Source organism: Schistocerca gregaria, chromosome 5 (genome assembly GCF_023897955.1).
Source record: "Schistocerca gregaria isolate iqSchGreg1 chromosome 5, iqSchGreg1.2, whole genome shotgun sequence".
Classification (NCBI taxonomy): domain Eukaryota; kingdom Metazoa; phylum Arthropoda; class Insecta; order Orthoptera; family Acrididae; genus Schistocerca; species Schistocerca gregaria.
Window position 1 is genome coordinate 168,516,738 of NC_064924.1, and position 12,118 is coordinate 168,528,855.

At 40.8% G+C, this 12,118-nt stretch overlaps 1 protein-coding gene across 1 annotated transcript in view; it reads right to left on the bottom strand.

The window, feature by feature from the left end:
* Nucleotides 1-10,642, bottom strand: part of LOC126272743 (G2/mitotic-specific cyclin-B-like) — a 35,592-nt gene extending 24,950 nt beyond the window's left edge. The window contains exons 1-2 of the mRNA XM_049975801.1: nucleotides 10,377-10,642; nucleotides 9,882-10,054 (exon numbers count right to left, since the gene is read on the bottom strand). Coding sequence (XP_049831758.1) covers nucleotides 9,882-10,054; nucleotides 10,377-10,397 — 194 coding nt within the window. The 5' untranslated portion in view covers nucleotides 10,398-10,642. The remainder of the gene's footprint in view (nucleotides 1-9,881; nucleotides 10,055-10,376) is intronic.
* Between the last annotated feature and the right edge of the window lie 1,476 nt (nucleotides 10,643-12,118).

Genomic DNA, 12,118 nt, shown 5'->3' on the forward strand with positions numbered 1-12,118 from the left:
TAAAGTCATTCTTATAAAATTGTGTGTCTACAGAACGCCGTTTTTTTCTGTCCAACTCCGCACATTCACTACATATCTTTAACACCACAAGTATGTATGTGCATTTGTGCATGTGTAACTTTTTGAAATCTAAGCCAAGTGTCCTAACACCACTTACCATATATGGTAGAACTAATCTAGTGCAATGTTTAACAAAAAGGCAGTCTTTATCAGTTAGTGCATGTGTGTAGTGTACTGTACTGCTTTGCAGTTACACTCAGAAGCAACCTACGTCCAACGATATCCTGACTTTTTTTTAAGCTGGCATCATATGCACCCCAAGTCAGTCAAAACTAGAGAACATGAACATTGGAGATAAATGACTATGCATCAGTCCCAATGGACAGAATAGGGGACAGCTAAAAATGTGGAGGGAGAGAGGGGGGAAGGAAAAAAAAAGAGGTACAAAACTAAAAATTAAATGGCCTTCACCACATTGCTGCAGCAAACAGTCAACAGCCCATGTCATTCACCATAACTGCTAATAAATATATGCTGCAGGTAGTGTGAAGTTAAGCCGCCGTAGCAAGTGGCAAAAGTGGACTCCAGGATGTAACAGAACAGGAACGAGTACCATACTGATGATCAAAGGAATAATCGAAGGAGGAGGCACATGATGGGTGACCATGCATGGCAGACAAACGGCATGCATACCTGCTGAGGAGGAAGTCATGACGGTAGGACAGCTGTCGTTCAGCAGCTTCAGCATACAAACTCTCAACCGAACTGGTGTAAAAGGTGCCCATGACCAAACAGATGCCACGATAGTGGACAGTGTCGAGACTGCACAAGAGGGATGGGCGTGGAGGCACATAAAGCACCCGTAGTCAAGTTTCAAACTGACAAGGGACCAGTACAAATGGAGGAGGTTGGTTTGATCGGTGCCCCAGGAAGTACCAGTGAGGACGCTTAAGAGATTGATGGACCACGTACAGCAGGCTGTCAGGTAAGACACATGGGAGGACCAAGAGTTTCCTATTGAGGATGAGCCTGAGAAAAGTTGTATCAAAGGAAGGGCAACAGGCCCAAGATGTAGAGATGGTTTCTCTCGCCATTTGCACTGCCAGAAATTTATACTGAACATTTTGTCAGTGGAAAAGCGAAAGCCATTGTCGATGCTCCAGGAATAAAGATGATCAAGACAGTGCTGAAGACACAGCTCAGTGGAAAACTGCAACAGATGGCAAAATCAGTCAACAAAAAGAGCCGGATATGCCCTGCAGGAGACATGCCATTATAGGGTTAATGGAGATAGCAAAGAGGATGATCACGACGGAACCTTGAGGCACCCCATTTGCCAGGATAAAGATGTCTGACAAGGCAGAACCCGTATGCACCTTGAAAACTATTGTAAAAAAGCCAGAAGAAAACAGGGCAGGTGCCCACAGAAGCCCCAAGAGTAAAGAGTATGGAGGATACCACTTCTGAGGCAGGTGGCAGGTGTCATAACTCTTCACCAAATCATAAAACATGGCCAGTCTGCGATTTCAGCAGAAAACCATTCATGACCTGGGTGGACAAAGTAACGAGATGGTCAACTGTATAACGCCACGCATAAAATCCACACTGTGCAGTTGTTAGTAAATGGCAAGACTCTAGCCACCACACCAGCCAGGCATGAATCATACCCTCCATACGTCATAGTTAATAGGTGTGCGAGGAGTTTGAAAGGAATGTGGGCGCTCCAGTGTAAAGGCATAAGTGGTTGAGTTGTTTAAGGTCAGCCAATAGGACACCTCTCAGACAGGGCCTGGGAGAACCCCAAATGGGATCATGTGCATTAAAGTCACCGAGAAGCAAAAACAGTGGAGGTAGCTGCCCAATAAGCTGAGGGAAGTCTGCCCTCGTGACAATGAATGACAAAGGTACATAAATGGTACAGAAGGAAAAAGTCAGGTAGGGAAGGAAAAGGCGAACTCAACAGCATGAAGACAGTCAGGGAAATGGGTTGACTATGTAGGTAATCCCATATGAGCAGCACAACACCCCCACGAGATGGAATGCTGACCTCAGATGGAAGGTGAAAACGAATTGCTAAGTAATGTGAAAGCTCAAAGCCATCATGAAGGTGCAATATTGTTTCCTGAAGGCAGAGTAAAAGGGAATGCTAATAGCAACAAGACAATCATGAGGAGGAAGAGATGTAGGGGTGTCAACTCGGCAGCTGCCCTGAGTGACAGCCAGTGAGGAGTCACTACTACAGGGCACAGAGGCAGGAGGATATCCTGCTCCATGGGGTCCACAGAAGCATTGGCTTGCTTGTGCAGTCGGTCTATGGCGTCTAACACAAATACGGTTAGTGGTGTGCACCGGCGAAACGGTGCGTCAGCTGGGCTAAGGTACCACACAGTGATACCGTCGAACATGATCTTTGAGTTGGCAAAGGAGAAGACTGTTTGCCTTTAGTAGACTTCTTCGAGCCTTTCTGGTCAGAGGAAGACTCAGGTGGTGTTGGGCTGGAGGGACGGAGGAAGTCTTCACGGGTTTACTCGTCTGTCCTTTCCTGCCTACTGGTTGTGTAGTTTGTGGCTTCGACCTTGAGGTGAGAGTTTGACGGTTTGTTGCACAGTGGGACGAGGGGATGGCAACACTACCTTAACATTGGGCAACTTCACAACCTCAAAGCTGTATTCCATGTCACATATCTGCGTGGCCATGTCCTTCATGGAGCAAGGGGTAACAAGAACACAACTATAGGTGCCACACAGGAGAACACAGATATCTGACTAGCCAGTAACTTTCAAGTGACTGGGTAAGGTACTTTTTCCTTTAGCTGAATCCCTTGGACAGCCCGCTCGTCTAGGTACACGGGACAATCCTGAGGAGGCAGCGTGGCCACCATTGATTGCAGTTAATACAGGGGGGAGGAGGCAGGCTATCGCCCTCATGTGCATCTCTACACATTTGGCTGGGTGTTGACAAGACATTCTAGTGTGCTTGAAACTATGACACTGGTAGCAACACATCGGGTTCGGAAGGTACAGTCCGACTGATAATTTCATAGCCTGCTTTGATCTTGGATAGAAGCACCACACTATCAAAGGTGGAAAAAAAAAAAAAAAAAAAAAAAAAAAAAAAAAAAAAAAAAAAAAAAAAAAAAAAAAAAACAGTGAATGGGCAGTAAGGATGAATCTACCTTTTTCCTTTACCTGATGGATGGCAATGACACTCTGAGCAAAGAGGTAAGACTGGATTTCGGCCTCTGTTGGACTGTCAAGCAAGCTGGTGTAAATGACCCCACGGGAAGAATTCAAAGTGCAATGGGCCTCCACACAAACAGGGTAGCCATGGAGAAGTGAGGCAGCAAACAATTGTTGCATTATGAATCATAAGCCACCTCCAAAAGCAAAGTCTCATTCCATAAACAAGAGCAGTATTTCACAGGGTCAGCAATTGAATTAACGCCTTTCTGAATAATAAACGGATTTACTGTGGCAAAGGACTGACCGTCTTCAGTATGCAAGACCACAAGAAGCCATAGTGCAGCAGGAAGGGTCTTTAAATCCATAGCCTAATTACATTTATGTTTGGTAGACGTTGAATGGGGGAGATGATTGACTCATCGTGCGGAAATCCCCACAATTGCTAGCGTCTCTGAGGGGATGCTCCTTCCAACTGAGGGCGCCCTTCACATGGGGGCGCACCCGCCATAGGTGACTGTTCACACCCAAGGTCACACCTCCCGGACATCTGACAGAGGGACAAATCGGCAATTTGGGAAGGTTGCAGCTCAGGCAACCACCCCTCCCTGGACCTGGCCTGTACCAGGGGTATGTACGAACCCTATCTGTCTATCTGGGGCTGGGAATTATGCATTACCCAGTCACCTGTCATGCGTCAGACACAAGGGCCGGTCTTCAGTAGCGCACAGGGAGGAAGGAGGGGGGGGGGGGGGGGGGGGGGGAAGAAGAGGATCCTGAAACACTGAAGTGGAGGAACAAGAGGAGAAGGGAAATAAAGGAAATGGGAGCCAAAAAACACAGGCAAGACTGTTCATACGTCGGTGACAATACAGAACATTCCCAAAAATTCCCCAGGCACGTTTCCCAAGAGAGGGGGAAAAAAATAGCAAGAGGATAGACATTCAGTGCGGAAGGGAAAAATGCTGCAGAGGCTGGGGCCCCGTGGTAGCTAAGCAGGAACCCGCCAAAGAGTGGCGAGCCCCATGGTGGGAGACCTCTATGGAGTAGAAACATGCTTGTTCCCCACTATGAAAGAATTTGAAGTGCTTGTGACAGTGTTCTGGGATATTCATGGTGTGTTATTGGTGAATTTACTGAACAATGGACCACTGTTAATGCTGCAGCCAACATTAAAACTTTTGTCATGCCTTTTGTGACAATCCACAACATTAATGGTGATCGTGTCTAACTGTACAAAACTGTTTGCCCCTATGTTGCAGCCAAATCTGGGTAGGAGATGTTCCAGCATCTACCACTGTTTGGATCTCGTACATCAAACTTTCATCTGTTTTGTTTGATAAAAGCAGATTCCAGACAAAGAATGATAAGAAGACATAAGATCAAATAAAGTCAAAACAAAAAAGTGCCAAATTACTGGAAATAAAATTATATTAACACCAATTAATTGAATAAAAATGAAATCTTGATTATATTTAGAAAAATTAAAATTTTGAAGTATTTTACGAGAGTCAAACCTACAACTTTCTGTACATACTGTAACCACTGCACTATGACATTACATTGCTGATAACTAGCTTGGTTGCAGCTTCCTGTATTTGTGCCACAGGGTTAATAAGTGTAGGGTCTCCCTAATTGGGTCAGGTGTGCACCTCATATCTGAGGTTGCTACTGACTAGAGTGCACACAAGGATTATTTTTTTTCTTTCTCTTCTCTTTTTCTTTACAACAGTCCAATCCAGATAACAGCTGTAGTAAACACAGAAGTATCAGTGTACAACAAAGCAATGCCTACCACAGGTAAGAGTATTAAAATCCTGGTCAACTGCCAAGACATTCACAACCAAGTGAAAGTTTGAAGTCCTCCTGAAAAGCAGTGAAGTTCACATTAATATTAGGTACAGAAAGCTGGTTGAAACCTGAAAATGATAGATTTTTGGGGAAATATCTAAAGGACAGGCAAATGGGAAATGCAGGTGGTATATTTTTCACAGACAAGAAACTCAAATCCAGCAAGATAGAAAATGACGCTGCATGTAAAACTGTTTGGGCAAGACTTATCATGGTGGGCATAAAATAATTAGTCCATCACAAACCAGACTTTTCTCCTAATGTAACCGAAATGTTTAGAGAAAAATCAGTTCACTTGTACGCAAGTTCGCAATCGTATTGGAGACTTCAATCATCCAACAGTTAATTGGCAACATTACAGTTTTGTTACTGGTGGGAATGAGAAAACATCCTGTGAAACATTATTAAATGCCTTTTTAGAAAAACACTACTTAGAACAGATAGTTAGGAACCCTACTCATGATTAAATTATATTGGATCTAATGGCAACTAACAGATGTGATCTTTTTTCAAGATGTCCATATCTAAACTAGTATCAGTGATCAAGACGCAGTTGTGGCAATGATTACTGAAGTATTGGGGAGGGGGAGACAAATATGTATGTTCAGCAAATGAGATTTTTAAATAAAAATATCAGTACTGTTGTATCTCAATGAGGAACTTTAAACTTTCAGTAAAGGGCAAGAGCACAGAGGAACTATGGCTCAAGTTTAAAAAAGAATAATAACCAGTAGAACAATTCATAATGGGAGGGAACCATTGTGGTATATGATCACTAAAAATACTTCCACAGAAACAAACATTACTGCATAATAGGTGGAAAGCTAAGCATACGGCTATACATATAGAGATGATGCATGAAATGCATTTGACTATCAAGACAGCAATGCCCGAAGCCTTCAATGACTACCATAGCAGAATATTGTCAAGTGACCTTTCACAGAACCCAAAGAAATTCTGGTTGTATGTAATGGCTGTTAACAGCACCAAAAATGTCCAGCCCCTAATGAATGAGACAGGAATGGATATTGAGGGTAGCAAATCTAATGCCGAAATGCTTAGCTCTGTTTCCAAATGTTCCTTTATGAAGGAAAACTCGGGAGAATTGTCCTAACTTAATCCTCATACCACTAAAGAGGAATGAAATAAGCATCGGTGTCAGTGTTGTTGAAAAACAGTGAACTGTTAAAATCTGACAGAGCTCCAGGCCCATTGGAATCCCTGTCAGATTCTATACTGAATTTGTGGCCGAGTTGGCCCCTTTTCTAACTATAAACTACTGTTGATTACTCAAAAAAAAAAAAGTGCCCAGGTCAAATCTGTCTACAAGGAGGACAGTAAATATCCACAGAACAATCATCAAATACTTTGACATTTGTTATAGGATCTTAGAAAATATTCTGAAATCAAACATGAGGCATCTAACAGAATGAGCTCCTCCATGCCAACCAGTATCAGCATGGATGTCAAAAATATTTATCGCGAGAAACCCAACTCCCACTTTTCTCACATGACATACTGAAAGTTTTGGATCAAAGCAATCAGGTAGAGGCAGTACTTCTTGATTTCTGAAAAGCATCCAACTCCATACCACACCTACGCTTATTGTCGAAAGTACAATCTTGTGGGTTATCAAGTGGAAATTGTGACTAGGTTGAGGCCTTTTTTTGGTAGGGAAGAGATAGCATGTTATCTTTGATGGATACTTATCACCAGACCTGTATGTCAATAGATGTATTATAATATGTCTTTCTATTTAATCTTTCTTTTCACTAGTAATAAAGGGTGTTGGAACTGTGTTCGTGTTGTATATCAATGACCTTGAAGACAATAATAACCTCAGTTTTTTTCCCCCCAGATGATGCAGTTATCAATGATAAAGTACCATCTGAAAGAAGCTGCATAAATTTTCAGTCAGACCTCAATAAGATTTTGAAGTCGTGCAAAGATTGGCAAATTGCTTTAAATGTCCAGAAATTTAAAATTTTGCAAAAAAAAAAAAAAAAAAAAAAAAAAAAAAAAAAAAAAAAAAAAAGCTGTATCCTATGACTAATAGTGAGTCACTGGTGGAATCTGTTAACTCATACAAAAACACCTGGGTCCAACACTGCCAGGAAGTGTCATATCAGCGCACACTCCGCTGCAGAGTGAAAATCTCATTCTGGGAACATCCCCCAGGCTGTGGCTAAGCTATGTCTGCACAGTGTCCTTTCTTTCAGGAGTTCTAGTTCTACAAGGTTCGCAGGAGAGCTTCTGTAAAGTTTGGAAGGTAGGAGACGAGATACTAGCAGAAGTATAGCTGTGAGGACCGGGCGCGAGTCTTGCTTCGGTAGCTCAGATGGTAGAGCACTTGCCCGCGAAAGGCAAAGGTCCCGAGTGAGTCTCGGTCAGGCACACAGTTTTAATTGACTACAGGTTTGTTTGAACCAAGGCAGAGTGTCACAGAGACACTGAACTAAACTAGAAGACTTCTGAAGATAAAGAAAAGAGCAAGATCGAAACAACAGGTATCATTTGTGTCAGATATAAGCCACAGCTCTAAGATGACTGCAGCCAGCACCCTCACTAGCGGCAAGCAGTGCCACCTCCTACTAGATTTGTAACTGCTGTTCAATCGATATTCAGCTATTACGGAAACTGTTCTAACTCAACTGGCAATCACTGGAGAGGTGACCTTTCCACGAAACACTAAATACTGCCACTTCCAGCTGGCTGCAGAACAATTCTACTACCACCAACAAATGTAATGCATGAGGACTGCAAAGACAATAAACAGAATCTGAGCTCAGAGGCAGACAGTGATTTTTCCCTTGCTCCATTTGTGAGTGGAACAAGAAAGGGAAAGAATAGTATTGGTACAAGGTACCCTCCTTTCTGCACCATATGGTGATTTGCACAGTATGTATCTAGATGCAGAAAAAGCTCACAAAAATCTATGTAGTGCCACAAATAATCAGTAGATACCAGTGTATCCAGTCACTAACACCTTAATCAACTGAAAATGAAAATTTACAGAATATATATTAAGACATAAAAAAATCTACAATAAAGTGGTTAAAAAGACAAAATCGGTTATAGGAACAGCAAACAAAAATAAAATGAGTAAAAAAGAAAATTCTTAAAATAAAGACAATTTTAAAAATCAGTGTTATGCAGTAATTATAGTAGATTACATAAATTACAACTACATTTTTACTCCAGTCAACATGACTGGTTACTGCTTTAAGGATTGTAGATCCTCAGATTCAAGATAAAGTGTTAATCCAATGCTATTAGCCCCTACAGCTAACTTAGAATTTCTTAAAATGAAAATAATTACATAACTTACAGTAATACAGCCGGGTGATGTTGACAACTGAATACTTTCAACAGATGCAGACCCTGCAATTTTCAAGGGCAAACTGCAGCAAGTAAGTGTTGTACAAGGAAATTTAACTAGCTTTTGAAAGCTGTTGCTTCTGTTTCGCATCATAAATGGCAGGGTATGCACCCGACAAAATACTGGCACTTGTCTGTGTCATCCAACCGCATCCCCCCCCCCCCCAAGTTATTTGAACACTATATACAGTAGATGAAACTAATCTTGATGAAGAATGAAATAACTTCCGGCTCAACAGAGTAACAAATTCAGTCAAACGTGTAAGGGTCACAACAAAATAATTCCCACATTTATCAGATTTTAGATGCATCTGGCACTGATCTAGAGTATCAAAATCTCAACTGTGCATCCCTAGAAGTAATTGAATTGAATTTTACATGTCAATTCAATAGTCAGTCATTAAGAACAGACAGGAAACTGGAAATACCCAGACATTCAGAAACAAAGAATACCTCATCCACTCCAACATGGAAGAAAATTTGGGTCAAATGACACATGACTAATGTTGGCATTCAGAAGGACCTGACCACATACATGGCATGGGTAGTGGTGTGTGCGCGGTTACATGAATGCTTTGTTTTAAGTAAAACCAGCAGCTTAACAGCTTAAATCTAGAGCACTAGTTGTTAGTATACCTCACATAAATTTTTAGACAACATAGTTGTATGGAGATAAACAGTGATTAATTTACCTATAATCAACTATTCAGAATGACAGTCTGAATCTTATTTTTTATTTTGCTGCCAACTGGTTTCAACCCACGATGTGGTTGTCTTCAGGGCAATTTACACCATTTGGTCACTTGCTAGAGTCGTCACCAACCATGCACAGGCAGGGTGATGACTCCAGCGAGTTACCAAATGGTGTAAAATAATGCAACTGTGACAATCGTTTTGAATAATTGACTACCTCACATAAGTAGCCTTCGGTTGCTACTTCTGCCACCAAATTACAAATCTGGATATTTTACATGCCTGAAACTGCTTCAGGATGGGATTTACAGAATCTTATGTTCGACAATGAATCATTAGGTCTTTTACAAGAAAATTTTTCAGACTAATGAACAGAAGAAGGAGGGGGGGGGGGGGGGGGGGGAGAAAAGAAATTATACATTCGGAATACTAATCTCACAGAATCTGTAGACGTTACAAGATAATTTTAAACACCCAAAATCATTTCTGAAAATGAACTGACATTACGATCACACTTTGTAATTAGTTAAGTTGTAATTTATAATAGTAATTTTGTGACACGTCTAGAAGTCTACATTTAAAGTCGTAAGTATAGGAAGCTACAGAAGCCTAAAAAAATTAGGACTACACGAAACACTGAATACCTAACATGAATTTAACAAAGACAGACGCAAAATATCCTTCCATTACTCTTTACCCAAACTACAAAAGCAATAGTACAATTCTCACTACCGCAAAATTTTGTTTCCTCACAGATTCCTTACAATCCCAATTACTTACCCTTTTAAAGGTTTCCTTATTACGTTGGAGACATTGGTTGGCTTCAGTGGACGCCTCGGATCTTCTTCCACATTATGTGAGCGTAATTTATTGCCAATTTCTGCTAGCACAGACGTCTTTTGCGTGCCATGCAATGGAGGCCTTGCTTTCACTTGGGCTCCTGCTACATTTAGCTAAAAATCAAGCATCACATACTGAAACTGGAAAACGTGCCGTAAAATCCTAAATTATTCAACTGCTGACTCCTCTCGTTAACACCAACTAGCTGATTATAAAAGACGCTTTTGACAAGATATGATATCGTCCAAAAGCTGTTGAAAGTCACTACAATTATCTTGGGTATCCAACCCGAACTGTCAGGACCTGAACTTAGTAATAGTTACTGAAGTAGTACAGGTATGAATAGGACAACCACTGACATATCCCGCCAATTAGGAAAATACGTCATAAAATTAATAAAACATCACAAAAAATTACATCTCTATGTTTACTTACATGATGCGTACGGAATGCCATTCTGTATTACACACAAATACTGATTGCATGAACAACACCAATGCAAGCGAGCTGCACACAATTTTAAATAGTCCACATTATTTTGAACTCAGCCATAGACATTAGTCCGTTAGCCACCGTAGCCAACAGCGCATCGCGGCAGCCACTACCAACCTTACAAAAGCACAGACCGAAAAAAAGGTAGATATTGCGTATCCGAGTATTTGCCTGTGGTATTCACAGGCAATGTAAACTAGCACATGGACCTGGGAAAACAGTTTTATATTCACAAATACTAACGGAACGAATACAAGACGAGTTAACCAAACTCAAGAACACGATCGACACTGAATCCATAATAGAATACTTACAAGATTATAAACTAAGACGGCCCTTTCGGGCCAACGGCATCTTGCACGAGATATGTTTCCAGATCGTAAGGCGTTGTGAATACTGGGATGAAAAAGATACTTTAAATCTCATAACTTACCAAAAAAATCAAATCACCAAAAATGATACAAAATAGTGTAAACTGAACGAGTGTATTTCTTTTTGTTACGTTACGATCTGATTTACTCTCATACTTTGAAAAATAATCGGGATTACAAAATAAAGTATGTTGTGTTGGCATTATTACAACATTTAAAATCCATTGATTGGAACACTGATTATTTCTCATATTAGTTTGTTTGTTGTGAAGCATTAACTATTGAATTTGGAGCAGTGAGAAATTTAATCTTGTCTTGTGGGGCATGGCGAAGCAACGAACCCATTTAAGGTGATATTACGTCTGTGGCTACATAAAGAATTATTTTGGTTTTCGCAATGAAGGTTTAAGATTAAATATGTGGAGCAGTACTTCGCAAAATTTGTCTAGAACATGCATAAAGCCAAGAATGCGTATATTCTGGCCACTCACATGACACTACGGAAATTCTGAGGAATGAAAGGAAGGAATGTTTCACCTGGTGACAATGGCAGAATTGGAATGACACCACACAACTTCATTTTCGCCTGATAGTAACATCAACCATCATATAATCACTGGCTGCAAGCATCGAACGTCGGCTGCACATTTTAAAAGTCACAGTTAGATATATGCTACAGTTTATCACAACACAGTACGAACAATCTGAGTGCTGGTGGTTAGTTTTGTACTTGTCTCAGCTGATTTTCTCGTTGGTGCTCCTGACTGCTGGAATCTGTGCGAATGGTTTATGATACTTCTAAATAAGTTATGGAGAGATTTTATGTATATCAGTTTCTTTAGACTTCGGGAAGGAGTGAAACAAGGGAAACAGCGGAAAGCTAATAAGTATTCAGAAAAAAGAAATGGAGGAACCAGAATAGAAGAAAGAAATTTTGGAACCATTTGGTTTCTGATGCTTCAGATACTGTGGCAGATTCCGGATAATATGCTGAATGTTTCATGTAGCGTAAAATGGAAAAGTATAGGAGAACTAGACTATATTTTCAATGAAACGGTGAACAGCTTGAAAATTAAATGTATGAAAGGAAATAGGAGCCAAGTACAATCTAAACTGTCTTCTGCAAGGACCAGTGAGGATTTAAAAGAAAGTGCAAGAGTGGGGTACTTACATGAAAAAATCTGAGGTTATGAGACAAGAGCAGACGACACTATTTACAAGTATATTATACAAAAACGTGTGGGAAGATCTGTTATGTAGTATGCTATATGAAACCATGTGAAGAAGGCCTACTATCAAAGCACGAGTTTCTAG